The sequence below is a fragment of the Telmatherina bonti genome (genome assembly GCF_933228915.1).
Source record: "Telmatherina bonti genome assembly, chromosome: 4".
Classification (NCBI taxonomy): Eukaryota; Metazoa; Chordata; class Actinopteri; order Atheriniformes; family Telmatherinidae; genus Telmatherina; species Telmatherina bonti.
In genome coordinates this window covers 34,967,408-34,984,667 of record NC_136622.1, presented here as the reverse complement: position 1 = coordinate 34,984,667, position 17,260 = coordinate 34,967,408, and the positions used below count along the sequence as shown (strand labels likewise).

The 17,260-nt window shown below is 43.7% G+C and overlaps 1 protein-coding gene across 1 annotated transcript; it reads left to right on the top strand.

Moving 5' to 3' along the window:
• The first annotated feature begins 1,183 nt into the window (after nt 1-1,183).
• Nucleotides 1,184-6,584, top strand: LOC306754869 (UDP-glucuronosyltransferase 2B17-like). The gene is made up of 5 exons (XM_079238984.1): nt 1,184-1,194; nt 1,691-1,780; nt 2,935-3,080; nt 3,227-3,309; nt 4,819-6,584. Exon 5 carries the CDS (start codon nt 4,821-4,823, stop codon nt 6,417-6,419), a length of 1,599 nt encoding a protein of 532 aa, XP_079095110.1. The 5' UTR covers nt 1,184-1,194; nt 1,691-1,780; nt 2,935-3,080; nt 3,227-3,309; nt 4,819-4,820; the 3' UTR covers nt 6,420-6,584.
• Nucleotides 6,585-17,260: the final 10,676 nt, after the last annotated feature.

Here is a 17,260-nt window from a genome sequence, read left to right as displayed (position 1 = left end):
GAACTGGAATTTATCAGGATTTCCACTTTCATTTAAGAAGACATGAAGCTGATTGAACACAACTTTCTCAATTATCTTGGATATAAAAGAGAGTTTAGAGACAGGTCTGTAGCTGTTCATTACAGAGGCATCCAGAGTCCTTTTCTTTAGGAGTGGCTTAATAGCAGCTATCTTTAGAGACTTGGGGAAAATACCTGATGCCAGTGAGCTGTTGACAATAAGCAGGAGATACTTTCTACAGAGGTAAAAACTACTTTTAAGAAGTCGGATGGTATCGTGTCCAAAGCGCATGTTGTTGATTTCAGATGCAAAACTGTTTCTTGTAGAATTTTTAAATCAATCATATTAAATTCTGACATAACATCAGAGTCATTTCCAAGTTTTGGACACAGGCTAGCTTTCTTGTTTGAATATGTGACATTTATATTTTGTCGAATTGTTTTAATTTTTTCCCTAAAAAAGTGAGCTAATTCATTGCATTTCTCAGTGGAGAGGAGGTCTGGGTTGAACCGTTTAGGAGGATTTGTCAGTTTTTCTATCATAGCAAACAGAGTGCGGGAATCGTTGACATTCTTGTTAATCATGAGAGATAGATACTGCTCTCTGGCCCTGCACAGCTCATTGTTATAATCTACAGAAGATTATAACAATGATTGTTATAATTTACAGAAGCAAAAGGTTCTCTGATTTCTAGTGAGAGTTAATCAAATCAAAGCAAACTTTATGTCTATAGAGCTTTTCAGGCCAGAAGCAACACAAAATGCTTCACATGATAAAACGTCATGCAGATTAAAATAAAACACGTCGTCACACACTAAAATGGACGTAACAATGTAAAAGATCTAACAAATTCGGTTAAAGCAAAACTAAAAAGGTGGTCTTGGATCCTGGATCCATAACCCTGACTGTTAGGAAGACAAAGCAGAGTTTGCTGAGGAAGAGGAGGAGCGATGGAAAGGAACAGCGAGTGCGTGTCATGGAGTGTGTTCCCTGTAATGACTGCACGGCTGCAGACGGTCTTATTATCAGAACTGGTATGCAACACAGTCATTTCCCATAATGATGTCCTCTGTTGTCCACAGCTCAGGACGAGTGAGTGTGACTGACAAGACAATGCAGAGGGAGAGGAAGAGAGGGTGAGAGGAGTGTGTCGCAGAGGAAGATAACAGGGAAGAACGGAAGAAGTGTGATGCGGTAAGCAGCGGTTGTGGCGGTCAGAGTAACGTTTTCATTCTGTCATCACATACATCCCAGTTTACCCTCCCATAACTCCCCATAGCAGCTGAATAAAACATCTGTATCTGAAGCAGGTCAGTAATCAGAGCTGTTGATTATTAATCTTCTTTTAGCGAATCTGTTTTAGGATCAGTTTAAAGCCGGAAACTGCCAAATTTCCAGATTATTCTGTGGATGCTTGAAATTAGATTAAATGTCAGGACTTTGAGATTTGCAGTTTTTCTTCTGAGATTCAGATTTTAACAAATAAAGCATCAATATTCTGATTTTCGAAAAAACCAAACAGTGGTATGAAGCAGTGAACAAACCTGCAGACAAACAGAAAGACGTAGTTTTTTGTTGATCATAATAAAGTGTAGCAAGAAAAATGAATATGAGAGCAGCTGTTCTGTGGTCTGATACCAGCAGAGCTGACTTTCTACATGTGATTTAAATGACTGCTGGTCTCTGACAGCCTGGCAGTGGGAGGAGGGGATGCTGCCAGCGGTGGAGGCGGAAAGCTGCTCTGGACAGACGGACAGAGACTACCACCTAGTGGACAAAGGTGGGATCAGCACCTTCCTCCAGATAAGTTTCTCATGATGTCGTTGAGACTTGATAAGTCCAGGTTGGCATCGGGACTCATTTCCATCAGCTGAAACAATCCTTTGCTATGTGCCCTATCTGGGTTTGGTGGAAGTTGGTCAAACAGATGTGATAGTGTTAAACTTCCCGGGTCAGACTGGCAGTAAGTATTGAGCAGACTTGAACCTCTGCAGGGTCACAGAGGGGGGAGTAGAACAGAATAATCCCTCCTTTGACCTTCAGTTGGGACATTTGTACAGTTGCAGCAGAAATAAAACCCCAAAAGATGCCAAAATACACAAACAAATTATCATTTATGAAAGTAAAACATAAAATGAGATGAGCTGCATAAACAACATTTAGTTTATTTTAATCTCATGGATTTATTTAATAATAAGCATGAGAAGAGATGAAGCCTGGTCGTTTCAGAGGTGGCAGCTCTGTGTTCCTAGTGTAACTAGCAATAAACTACAAGCAGAGGAAAAAAAACAGTGAAGAAAAAATCCCATTAAAGCCAGTTTAAAGCCAAACATTTAAGGTGGCTTTAAAAGTCTCTCCATGAGTTTATGAAGCAGAAGGGGAACAGCCGTGGGGCAACCAGAGTGACCCACAAAGGAGACTGCTGCAGTACAGAGCAGTTCATTTAGGCAAACAGTTTCCTCCATAAGGGCCACAAACTGCTGGAAGAAACCGAGAGAAACTTCCAGTCTTCCTGGTTTTAAAACCAGACTTCAGAAATAGATAAAAAGCAATCAAACAAGCACTCATAAATGGCAACATAATGTATGTTTTATTCTTTAAGATGCTGTTTTTATATTACTAAGTACTTTAATATTGCTTTTTCTGTTTGTTTGTTCATTTATTGCTTAGTATTCTTGGGGTTTTGTTCTGGCCTGCCAGCAGATCAGGTTTGGCCGCTGTATGCCAGGGTACTTCCCAGACCTGATTAGGAGGCCAAACTACCCCTTTAATAATCCCATTGTTCCTGCAAAGATATAAAGCACTCTCACACCTCAGACTGGCGGGTAACTCTCCTCATGCACATAAACCTGGATGCTGTTTCTCATCTGGATCACTGTCTAAAGTTATTATTTATATTTCCATGAAGATAAAGTTTTACTTTTATCATTGAAGGAAAATAAATGAGAAGAAGATGCAAACTCAGAACGATGGAGATGTGGAAGGCGATTATTGGTCTATTAAAGACTGCTTATCGATTGTGGAAGATGGAGAGCAGCCGTTATGTGATTGGGTTTGGATGCTTCAGAGTTGCTGCAGAGGTGAGTAAAACAAATGAGCCATAACGTGCACAGCGTATTTATGAGCAGAGGGCACGGCTGAAGCATGTTTGGATTCAGACGCAGCCCACTGGAAGAGTTCAGTGAGGATCATTAAGTTATACATTCACTTGTGTTTTTACATGCAGCTCTGCAGGACGGCAGCATGACTGGACATTGGATCCCCTTTCGTTTGCGCTGAAGGTCAGAGAGACTGAAGCTAAAGCTTGAGGTGAGAATCCGTTTTACCAACAGCTGTTAAGAACTTTTTTACGTATCTGGACCCATATGTCTGCAGTCCTCTAGATTGTCTTATACAGGTTACATATTTGCTCTAGGAAAGAACTGCAGCTGTAATGAAACTTTTACTCATGTGGGGGGGTTGCTAAAAACCCTCTTATGCAACCACATATATAATCCTGTGTTGGAATTGCATTTATCCTAATTTGCAGTTGGTAGCTTGCTAAACAGAAACAGCTGCTGGTGTATGACTGAACATTGAACTGTGTTATCATATGTCTCCCATAACAGATAAAACTACATGCTGTGCAGACTTTGAATTGGTTTGACCTTACTCAGTATTACTTAACAATTTCAGGACAAATTGGACAAAGAGAGTGGGCACAGAGCAAATGGCAGCTTTAAGCAGGAACACAGATTAATCTCCTGCAAACTGAGACTTTTTTTTTTTTTTTGATGATTGTGCAGTCTGATGTTTTTTTTTTTATTTTAACCAATTTCTTTAGAAATAAAACTTAGTGCAGCACATTTATATGGGAGACTACATGCAGTGCAGGTATTTTCCTACACCAACCACACGTGCTCGTTGTGTTTTTATACATTTGAAGACAAATAAAAGCCTCTGCAGTCTCTAGGCATGAGCAGTTTGTAAGTTGGTGTTGTTGACTGATATGTGAGGGTTTTAGTGACAATTAATGAAAAGATGTGAAACTGTATCACAAATTTTATCCAATGATTTCATGAAGGTTTTATCTTGAATAACTGACCTCGTTATTAATGGTGGCCAGCTCAAGGAACAGGAAGTTTGAACCATAATGCGAGTAATTTGAGGGTTTATGGCCACTGGTTTCCTGGACTGACACCAGTGTTGGATGCTGTGTTCCTCGCAGTTTACAGATAAAGAACTGGATTTTTCTTTCCCATTTGATGGACTGTACTTTTCAGTGTGTAACAGATACTACCAGGAGAATAAGTGAGTGATTTAGAGCTGTGGTTCCCAAACGTTTTAAGCCATGATCCTCAAGATAACGTGTTGGTGATTGAAACTGCTGCGCCCAACCATACGGTCCTGTTTATGCCACAAAGTTTTCAGGCAATATATAAAACATTTTCCTTTTTTTGTAAATAAAAAAAAAAAAAAAATGCAAATAGGAGTTGTGCTGAGTATAATCAATGATATCGACAGCAGATGTCAAGTCCAACATTAGTAATACTGAACTTTCTGCCATGAAAAACCATCGTAAGGAGAAGTCTGACAAAGTCACTCGTACATTTTGGTGTCAGTCCGTTAAAGTCTTTATTTTGGGATCTGTTAAACCCTTGAAGATCACTTTGCATAACACAGCTCACAGCATCATGCAAGTAGTTTATACATCCATGAGTTACAGCAGGAGAAGTTTTTCTGATGTATTTGTGAGATTTCAGAGAGATGGAATACTTTGTCCTTTTAGTTGCTCAGAATAACCTAAAAGTAATCATTGTGTTCTGTGTTCCTTTTCAGGAATGGCTTCATATTCGGCTGTGGCATTCCTCCTGCTGATTTCTGTGTCCCTGCCTTCCAGTGGGGATGGTGGGAAGGTGTTGGTCTACCCAGTGGATGGGAGTCACTGGATTAACATGAAAATCCTTCTTGAGGCCCTGCATTCTCAGGGCCATCAAATCACTGTGCTTCGTTCCTCCACCAGCTGGTACGTCTCTGAATTTTCGCCCTTTTACACCTCCATCACAATTCCCCAGGAACAGTCCCAGAACATAGAGAGCCAAGAGTTTATGAATTCTTTCCTGGAGAGATCATTGGAAATCAGTCAAAATCAAGGCTCAGTGTGGGCATTTTTTGAGTTTTACAGACATATATTCAACTTGATTAGAGAAAACCAGCAAACTGTGGCAAATCTGGTTGTCACCATGTTTGAGAATAAGACACTGATGAGGGAGCTGGAGGAAACTGGGTACGACCTTGTTTTAACAGATCCAGCTTTCCCAGCTGGAGTGCTGGTGGCACATTATCTCAAGCTCCCCTTGGTTCTAAACGTACGTTGGATATTTACAGGAGAGGCTCATTTTGCCATCGCTCCCTCTCCACTGTCCTACGTCCCTGCTTTGTTTTCCTATTACTCTGACAAGATGGACTTTTTCCAGAGAGTCAGTAATGTGATCTATCATGGCATGTTGGTGTACATGTACCACTTTGTCTCCAATCCTCCGTACCAGGCCGTCTGTGATCGTTACTTTGGACGCAACGTCAACACCCTGTCGCTAATCCAAGAAGCGGATATCTGGTTGCTGCGGGCTGACTTTACTTTTGAATTTCCTCGTCCCACCATGCCCAATGTGGTCTACATCGGAGGCTTCCAGGGCAAGCCCTCCAAGCCTCTCCCATCAGATTTAGAAGACTTTGTGCAGAGCTCTGGTGAACATGGGGTGATTGTCATGACCATGGGGACCCTACTCAGCGACCTTGGCCCAGAGGTAACGGAGACCTTTGCCTCAGCATTTGCCAGCCTCCCTCAGAAGATTCTGTGGAGGCATCTTGGGAAACGACCAACCACTCTAGGAAACAACACCATGCTGGTTGAATGGCTGCCTCAAAATGACATCCTTGGCCACCCCAAAACCAGGGCTTTTGTCACACATGGGGGCACCAACGGCCTCTATGAGGCAATCTACCACGCAGTGCCGGTTCTAGGTATACCCCTCATATTTGACCAGTATGACAACATGGTGCGCATGAAAGCCCGTGGTGTTGCTGAGATAGTTGAAGTGACAAAAATGGATGTTGAGACGCTGATAAGAGCTCTGAATAATATTGTCGACCCAGAAAAACCCTACAAGCAGAATATGATCAGGTTGTCACAGCTTCACCATGACAAACCAATAAAAGCCATTGATAATGCTGTTTTCTGGATAGAGTATGTCATGAGGCACAAGGGTGCAGCGCATCTACGCACAGGGTCATATAAGCTACCCTGGTATGCCTACTACTGTCTAGATGTGATGGCAGTATTTGTGGCATTTACTTTGTTAATAATTGGATTCATTTGGGTTTTCTGTAGATGCCTAATAAGATCTTTGAAAAGGGCAAAGAAGTCCAAACTGGAATAGATCGATTAATTGGAAGGTAGCGTTGAGTCTGTGAAACAGGGTAAAGCCACATAAAGAATTTAGATGAAAAGACGCTTAATTATAGGAAACAAAATGTAGGATTTATATGACAATGTTGGAAAAAACAGTAAATTAAAACAAATTATGCTTTCATGTACCTTTTAATGAAGCAGTTATGAAAAAATTTAAAGTATGTACCATGTTGATTTTTACATACCGCTGGGTGATTTAACTTTCCATGATTTGTGACTACAATGCTTCACATTTCTGGTAACTATTACAATATATTGTTTCTTTGACTGTAATCTTAATAAAAAATAAAACTGTTGCTTTGAAAAACAGCTGTGTGATCCATCCATCCATTTTCCTAACCACTTAATCCAATTCAGGGTCGCAGGAAGCTGGAGCTCATCCCAACAAGGTTTAAATTCTTTTTGGAATAAATAAGGAAGATATTTACAAAGTAGTTTCAAAGGAATGCCTGCAATTTACCTTCAGGACACATACAGTTATAAAGAAAACTAAATTTAAAAACTTTATGGCATTCAGAGAACTTCAGGTTATATCATAGGAGAAAAGTCAATTTGGGGCACCAATAACTCAATAAATAGTTCTTGTGTTTATAATTATGCCCATTTTCACTTCCTGCACTTGTTTAATGCTTAAAAATATCTGAAAGACTTTATTGAGGTGCAGTGTAAAGCTATCTGCAAGATATGTGGGTCATACATTCACAACAAACACCTGAATCTGCCTCAGGGTCTTCCATTTGTACAGCAAGGACCTGAACGCTTCATTTGTTTCGTCCATGATCGGTGTCTAACGCTAGCATAAAAACATTTTGAAAGCTTGCTGTTGCTCATCATATAATGATTAATGTTTTTGTTTTTTTTAAAAAAAAACCTATTGTAACGTATTTTAGAATTAGAATTAGAAATATTTGATTGAATCACCAAGGCAGGAAATTTGTCTTTGGTTTCACCAGGAGCAATAAAAACATTGAAACCTTTTGTAAAACATCAATAGGGACCTCAATAGTCATCAAAAGTGACCTTTTTCGTAAAAGTTTATAGTTGCTTTCAGACTGTCTTGTTAGTGAGTCATTTATGTGGGTACCCAGACATTAAAAACACTGGACTGTATCTACAGTCTTGTATCATGATATCAGTAGGGGAAGTGGAACTGTTTGATAATATTTACACATACACATATATGTATATATGTGTGTAAATTATCAAATAGGGTTTCCAGATACAGACTGACAAAATGGTAGTGGCCAATTTACCAACAGAGTAATGGTGGATAAGCAGCAGAGTAAAGCCGTAGTGGTTGATATAGCCATCCCCAGTAATGGAAATATGAGGAAAAACAAAGATGAGCAACTGACACAATTCCAAGGCCTCCAGGATGACCTGGAGAAAGTCTGGAAGCTGAACCTGCAGTCATCAGAGACCCGGGGGTCTTGTCCCCCATGCTGGAGAAGTGGAACTCTTGCCTCTTTTGTATTAGTATCAACTCGTCTCTGCTTGCTCCTGTTTCTTTTCCATTACAATTTAGTACCAGGTCTAAAATGGGCGGGGTTTGTGCAAAGTCGCTGTGATGTCAGTGTTGTGCTCGACAAGCTCTATGACAACACAGGACCTAGAGGCAATATGCTACTTGGTTTATGGCTCGCCGGTCGCTGACCATTTATTGTGTCCATTTGTTGGAGCCACTTCCAGTCTCGCCTGTTTGATCCACTCCAACCATTGGGGTCCTTGACCTGCCAATAGTGAGTTTTGAGCTTTTTCAGTTTGACTCGACACTACTGAAAACTTCTTTGGTACCTGTAGCCATTGAGTTGGAAAGTTCTTGATAGATCTTTTAATTTTGTGTCACTCCATCAAGTTCCCTCTTTATCCTTTCCTCAGCAACCAAGCAAGAAAATCTCTCCACCAATGTCTTGGACCACCAGAACAGACTTTTGTTGTGGCACTGCTTGTCACGTAGTTTAAACAACTTGCAAGTTGAAGTTGCTCTTCCGGTGATGTCACTCCCTGACTCTTACATCTGATTGGCCACGCCCCTGACCAATAGCAGCACGCAGTCTGGTGACGTCACACTCAACCCGACTCAACACGCTTAGAACAGCTGCTGAGGAGATGCAAAAAATGTACCAGTAGACAGGTACAAAAGCCAAGTGGAAAACTGTACATCTCAAGCCGAGGCTAGTTAAGTTGAGACAAGCTGATACTAATGGAAAAGGATCTTTTGAAGGCTTCAGTAAACTAAGACATGTTCCAAAATTTATGGGACCAGTTTGGGGATGGTTACTTCCTCTTTCAACATGACACACGGGATAGAACACGTTGGGGGGGAATTAGAGTGGAGTCCACGAGGAAGGTCTTCTAGTTCAGCATCAGTGTCTGACCAACAATGTGCTTCTGGAAGAATGGTGAAAAATTCCCATAAACACTCGTAAACCTGTTGGTAAGTTTTCCCAGAAATCTTAAAACTGTTATAACATCAAAGAGGGCCGATGTCGTATTTAACTACGAATTAAGAAAGGGAAGTCACTTAAATTCATACGCATTACGTATGAGTTCATACGCATTACGTTTTAGGCTGAGCAGTTAGAAGTTGTCTGGGTACTGAGACGGCCCCGCAGCTCAATAACAATCATGAGGTTTAATATTGTCATGTGTTTAAACAAACAGTTCACAAGGCTGATAAGCTCAGATGTTGGGTTCCCCTCCATCTGGAATGGGAGTCAGAGTGATTGAAGATACTCCAGCTTGAGGTCAGTTTTAACTTCACCGATAACAAAGCCTCTGTCTTGACTTTCTACTACTGAAAATACCATTTTAAAAAATAAACTCGAAATCAGCAGCATTATCAATCAGTGTTTTAAATTTGAACAAACTATAAAAAAAAAAAAAAAAACGTACTTGAACTAGAACCAAAAGTAGGATTTCTGTTTAAAGCTTTTCTCATTTCTGCATTTTGAAGTTTAGCTCTCACACTGATAAGACATCCCAGCCAGTAGTCGGGTGATTGGGCTGCATTCTGTCCAGAGAGTTGCATCTGACAACACCTTCACAAAGCCTCAGCATGTTTTTATGTTATTTCTCTTTAATTTCTGGGATGATAATGAGTTTTCACTGATCAAACAGGTATGGATCTTTCAAACACTACTGCAACACAGCACGTGGGTTTTGCTTTGCACAAAGCTAGTTTTTTTTTTTTTTTTTTTTTTTTGTCTTGTCCAGCATTTAGGCAGCAGAATGATGGTCTGGATGCTGTGTTCTGCTGAGCAAATTTTCTCTGCCAAGGCAAGCTTTATAGATATCCCCTTGACTTTCTGAATTTTTATTTTATTTCTATATTTATTTTGTATTGTTGTTTGAATTGTAGAGTTTGTACTGCTGGACCAGAGAGGACAGACGAAAGACAGAAAGAGAAAGGAGAAAAAACACCTCATAAGAAAAGTGAAAGAGATAAAGGGAGAGAAAAAAAAACAAAACTAAAAAATAACCCAAAAACAAAAAGAAAGAAAACAACCTACAGATGTATACATACACACACATACAGGCACACACATACACACGCATACATACACATACATATACACACACGTATACACACATATATATATACACATATATATATATACATATGTACACATATACATATACACATACATACATATACACACACACCTCTATGCACACACATGCACACACATACATACGTACAAACATATACGCACTCGCCAGTATTAACACATATACATACACATACAAGCCAACTTTAGATCATAGTAACTAAACTATGAATGTAAAAAGTTAAATATAAATGAGAAACAAACAGAAATGAGAAAACTAGCTGCTATTAGTGAATAAACCTGCAGACGACTCGGTGACTGTGTCACATGCAGAACATGCAGAGTGGAACGTGTTCAGAGAAGATCATGCCAGTGTGACCCCTCCCACACAAAGGCAAGAGGCACGCCAGGAGGACCCCCGAGACCAGGGCCATCGGCAGCCACCCCCAGGTGCAGACCCCAACCGCCCCACCCCGGAGCCAGCCATGCACCGACCCAGGAGGCGGCAGAGGGGGGTCCCAGCCAGAGTCCCCCGCAGTCAGGGGGAACAGGCCCCAGCAGGCCCGGACCAGCAAGGACCGGCCCCGCCGGGCACCGGCCACCCAGGGCAGACAGAGCGCGGGCGCCACAGCCCCAAGAGCCCGGAAGCAACCCCCCACCCCCGCAGGCAGAGGGCCCAGCCCACACCGACGGAGGGCCGGGATCCCCAGACCGCCACCGAGCGGCAGCCAGGCCGCACCCCAGTGCACCAGCAGCACTCCCCGAGCACCAAGACCCTCCCCCATGCACACAAACACACACACACACACACACACACACACACACACACACACACATGCACCCACCCACACACACACGCATCCACACTTCCTCCTTAAACACACCCTATCCACCCATTCTCTTACACACGCTCAAACTCACACTCTCCTACCCCCGTTCTTTATACACACACACCCCCTCACACATACATCCCTGCTCCCTCTATAATCACCCATTCTTCCATACACGCATACCCCACTCTACACACACACATACCTCCCTACACCCCTCTATCCACATTCACACTCCTCATTGTACACCCACCCCATCACTTCCCCGTACCACCACCATAGCCCCACATACACACCCCCACCCATCTGCATACACCCCCCCTTCCTCTTATCCTAGCAGCCACCCACTTTCCTAAATTCTTTCACCCTGATCCCCCCCCACCCCCCCTCTACCCTAACATTCATTCACCACTTCATCCATTGGCTCATGCACGCCCTCCCCTGTCTTTCCCAACGTGTCCCCTGTGAGATACCCCCGGGGGAGCAGGGGATAGGAGGGCCCCGATCAGGGCCCCACAACTACCCCCCACCCCTGTCAATGCCCCCCCACCACTTCACACATGCAGCCGATCCAGCACCACCCAGGGCCAGCAGCAGTCCCACCCCTGCCAGGCCAGCCCAGACCCAGGCCCCCTGAACAGCACCACTCCCCCGCCCAAACTCCTCCGGCACAGCCCCGGAAATAGGGGCGTGGCAGGACCCCATCGACTCCCCCTCCTCCCAGCTTATGAATGATTGTGAAGTGTGTGTTGTTTGCAATTAAAATTGGGAAGAAGTAACCACATCATGTTGGGAGCGGGACCACCAAAGCAGCCCCGCCCACCGCACACTGCATGGCCCGCCCCCCAAAATATGTCCATGTGTTGTCAGTGTGTGTTTTTTGTGTAATGTTGACTAAGTGTAATTAAAACTGGGAGGTGAACCGATGCCGGGTGCAGCGATGGAGACCACCTTGATGGCCTCTCTCACCACCCAGATCAACGTGTCCACCTCCCAACGCCCTGCCTGTGTGTGGTGGAAGAAGGGAAGGAGGGGGGTCCGGGGATTTAGGTCCCGAGGGAAGTGCGCCTCCCTCAAGAAGATGAGCCACCTGTGGCACGAGGCACGTCCCCCATTCCCGGGGCCCCCGAAGGCCAGGACAGGCCAAGGGCAGCTGCCCCAACAACCAGGGCCCTCAGCAACACCAACAAAAGAGCCGCCACCGGCCCCAGAAGGCACCAACGAACCACATGCAAAAGTTGGGGGGGGGGGGCAAGGAAGAGGAGGGGCGGCAGAAGGAGAGACAGACCAAGGGCCCACCGCCCCCACACCCCGAGGAGACGCCCCCACCCAGAGACACGTTGCATTCCCTCCTCCTTTACACACCAACACATTCACACCCCCTCACCATCAGCCTAGTATACACACACATCTACACACAGACACACCTACAGACCCACACATCTACACACACACACACACACCTACAGACCCACACATACATCTGTACACATACACACCCATTCTAACAGATACACGGCCAAAAGTTTAGTCCACCTCCAAAACCCTACATCCCACTCACCCCCCTTCCCACCACAAAACACCCCTTCCCATTCTACCTACCCTAGAACAAACCACCACAACTCCCCACTTCTCTCACTGAAGTCCTACCCCCTTCATAATCATGACCCTTCACCCCCCTATACACCTACATACACATGCACCCCCCCACTCCCCCCTACACACGGACCACTACCCCCCATAAACATGCACCTCGACACTCCTCTATATACACACCCCTATCTCCCATGCATTTAACACCAGATTCCCCACACATAAGCCCTTACCCCCTCCCACACACACACACACACACACACACACACACACACACACACACACACACACACACACACACCACCCACTCCCTCATCCACACCCCCAACCCCCCACACAATCATGTACTATCACACTCCCCAAAACCTCCACCCCCACACATACATGCCCTAACACACTCCCCCTTACACACAACCCTACCCCCCACAAACTCATGCTCCACTACACTCCCCATAAACCCCCCACATATAAACCACCACACACCTCCTACACCCCACACACTCATGTACTATCACAGTCCCCTAAACCTCCACCCCAACACCCCTCACACACTCCCGCATACACACACCCTTCACCCCCTATACCTTCATGTACCACTACAATCCTCTATACACACCCCGCATATACACCACCGCACTCCCTCATACGTACCCCCCCTACACCCCACACACTCATGTACTTTCGCACTCCCCTAAACCCCCACCCCTACACCCCCACACATACATGCCTCAACACGCTCCCACATACACGCACCCCTACCCCCCATACATTCATGTACCACTACACTCCTCCATACACACCCCATATATACACAGGCACCCCCCCATCCTCAACTATCTTGGGCCCGGGCCCCTCTGCCAGGCACCAGGGCACGGACCCGCCCCCACTGCAGCGGCAGGTCCAGGTCAGCCCAACCCCCCACGGCAGGGCCGACCCCCCCATCCCTGAGAAGCAGGGGACAGCCCCGGGCACCGGAGCCCAGGACCTGCACCCCGCCCACCCCGCAGTGGCACGGCCACCCGTCACGGAGCCAATACCCGCCGATCCAGCCCCCGCCAGCGACCTCGCCCCACCGCCGCAAGGCAACTCCAACCATTGATCAACCCAAGGCCTCCCGCCAGGTCTGGAAACCTAGCCCCCCCAGTAATGAAGCAGCCAAGATCCCCGTCCAGGGGTCCACCCCAGACCCATAGCCACCTGAGCCACCCAGCCACTCCCCAGCCCCGAGCAGGATGAGGTCACACTCTCCCCCCTACACTAAGTGATGGAGCTGATCACAGGAGACCAGAGAGAGTGAAATTCAACTGACTGATCCTTTGAGGAGGCAGACATCATTTCCATGCTGATGTAATCTAATAACAGATTTCTAAACTGCTGGATACACAGATTCTGTTTGCTTTTCCAGTTCACAAGGATAGTTTTCTTTGCAATGCACAGGCTGCTGAGGATTGGTTTTGCTAAATTAAACCCTATGTTATTTTCACCTAAGTGACTCAATAGGCACAATTTGGGGTTTGCAGGGATATTACATTTAAACCAGTCTGACAGATCTTTACATACCTGGAGCCAGAATCTCTGGACAGGTGGACAAGACCATAAGGCATGGTAGTAGCTGTCAATCATGTTGTCAGTACAGTGTGAACAGATAAGTGAGTGTAACAGACCCATCTTGAACATCCTGTGTCCTGTATAATGAGTTCTGTGTAGAATTTTGAATTGTATTAATTGCATGCTTGAATTCTTAGTCATTTTGAATGTGTTTGAGCAGATTTGTGACCATTCATTTTGATTGAAGTTACTGGATAAGTCTGCTTCCCATTTAGAAGTTGGGAGAGAGATGGAATCTTCTAGCTTCAATAGTAATCTGTATATTTTGGATAGTAGCTTCGGGGCCTTAAGATTTAAGAATTCTGCAACCCTGATAGATAACTGTAATTTTAGTTGATCAGTGGTGTATTTCTTACTTATAATAGATTTAAGTTGGTGGTATTCTAAGAATTTGGTGCTGCTGAATTCATACCGTGAAGAAATTGCATCAAATGGCAGAAAGTTTCCATTTTCTATTATATGTTCTAACTGCTTTACTCCTTTATTCTTCCACTGAGGGAAGTTTATCATCTTTTTGTTTTGCAGGAAGTCAGGATTGTTCCAGATGGGTGTGAGCTTACATGGAATAAGCGCAGACTTGGTTACTTTCAGGAATTCCCACCAAGCCGTTAAACTGGAGCTGATGTTAATGCTTTTGAAACACTTATATGACTTGACAGTTGAGCTGATGAATGGTAAATCAGAGATGACTAAATCCTCACACAATGCTTGCTCAACATCCAGCCATGGCTCATCCAAAGAACTTGGATTAAGCCACTTGGAGATGCATTGCAGCCTATTACATAAGCTAGTTTTAAAAAACAAAAAACAAGCATAGATGCCAACTAATTGGAAACAAGAAAATGGCAAAGAACCTCATTGGGTATTTGAAATCAAATCAAACTTTATTTGTATTTTAGCATGCACAAACAATTGATTTAAACTATTTCCTTCTGAGATTAATAAAGTATACAAGATTCTGATTTTCTTAAGTGATTTATTTAACAACATTTCAGTAAAACTGCAATACAATAGTCTAACACAATCAACAAAACAGCTGGATAGCAGGAGAAGTTGAACACTTTGTGAGGTGATAACTTTATCTGCTTTTGAAAATCAAAACAATGACCTGCACAAAGAGCAACAAGTCTGGTACCAGAAGGACCTCCTTATCTTTTATCTAGATATCCACAGTGGCTGCACTAGAAGCCTGATGACATATAGCACCGAAAGGCACAGTTTTTGTTGAGCATTACTCCAGGAGCTGTAGATTTACAAATGAAAAACTTGCTTTCTCACTTGTTCTTTCTGTGCAGCTTCTGCCTTTGTTACAGCAGGTCTGAGAGCATTAAACTCAGCCACCTATGCAGCCAGACAGGCTTGTAAACAGTGTGCAGGTGAAGGAGGTCCACAGACTCTTGCTCGCAAGATGATTGCTTACAACATTAATAGAAAACAAACAAATTCTCACAAACTGTTTTACAATTTTTATTTAAAAAAAAAAAAAAAAGATTAATTCACACAATGCAACATCTGTCCATCTTCATTCTTTCAGCATAAACAAAACTGGACTATTATTTCATCTAAAGCCTGACCTGTATCACAGCTTAGTCTAGGTGTGGCAAGATTTTCATTGCAACACGTTTGTCTTTTTTCTTAGATCTTCCAAATTTCTTATGCACTCTTTACCTCAACCCAGGTAACTAAATTCTGGTCCTCAGGGACCACTTTTTTTGTTGTAGCATTTTCCTCCAACACACTTACTGCTTTCTAACCACACCCTCTTTTTCTGAAGATTCTCCAGGAAAAGGGGTCACATACCTCTTTCTCTCAGGCTACAGAGGGTCTTATATGCATTACTCTGCAGCCTTTCCAGCTCAATTCCTTAGTGCATAGTGCATAGTGTGCACTACGCACTTTTCTCTAGTGCACACTACGGTGGGTAAGTGCTGTCCCAAATGGAACACTGGACGTGAAGCACTAACCGGTAGTGACGAACTCGCATTTGACCACAATTATTCTGCCACCAAAAGTAAAACAAAGCGCTAAATTATGAGAATGAATTTGCTTCTCTCATGAAACTACATCGCATTAAAGGTGACGAAGGATCTTCCTCAGATTGGCTAAACTGGTACGTATATTTATTTACTTGTAACGTGTATGACCCGCCTGCATACGTGCCCAGAGTGCGTACCTGTTGCCAGTCTCGCATCATTATTGGCTCATCGTTTCAGGGACAGTTCGTCCCACTAAATTCTTTTTAGGAAGTTGTAATAAATAAATGAACAAATCCAGCAAACAGAACTATGTATCATATCATCATATATTATGGCCTACACTATAGTGATCTTAGTTGTTAACTGTACATAACAGACTGTCATGTGGGTTTTCATGTCTCCCACATGCTTATTAGTATAATAAAGTGCAAATGAAAACACTAATAAAACAGCTTTTAAATATGCAAAGATATTGTCAGTGGAAAAAATGTCCTTTTCATTAAACACGTGTTTTAATTGGTGTTTACTCTGATGCTGTGCACATTAGGCAACAGGAAACGGATTATAAATGATAATGTAGGGAATGTAATGCTGTAAAGAAGATGCTCAGACACAGGGACGCAGCAAAGTTGTTATTGAATCCTTTATTGAATCTCCCCCTGCTTGTTGCAGTCCATCTTCCTCATGATGCTCCTCAGGCAGCCTGTCTGAATCCACCTGCAAGCTCGCTTCAACTGCTGCCTGTCAGAAGCCAGTTGCGTGTGGAGAGGTCTTTCAGGATCCTAGAGACCAGGTGGAGGTCCGTCTTCCTAAAGGCTCTGGAAGGAGGTGAAGTACATCCACCGTCCTCCACAACATCTGCATGAGCAGCGGTGACCTTCTGGAGCCAGGTGGGCAGCTGGGAAACAACCAGCAGGAGAACCAGCAGCGTCTCCAGGAACCATCTGTGAGGCTGATGAGAGGCAGAGGATGACAATGATGTGTTACTCCCCAGATCATGACTGCATTTACATCTAAACAATAAATAATTTGGCGAATGGGAAACAAATTGTGTGTCTCTATATAATGAAGATCTACAATGAACTTCTCTTTACATTTTTCTAATATAATTAAATATTTTGTAATGATTAATTTATTACCATACACAAAACACACGAAACATTCAGTAAATATTACATGACACCAACTACAACGTAAACTGAACACACACACACACACACACACACACACACACACACACACACACACACA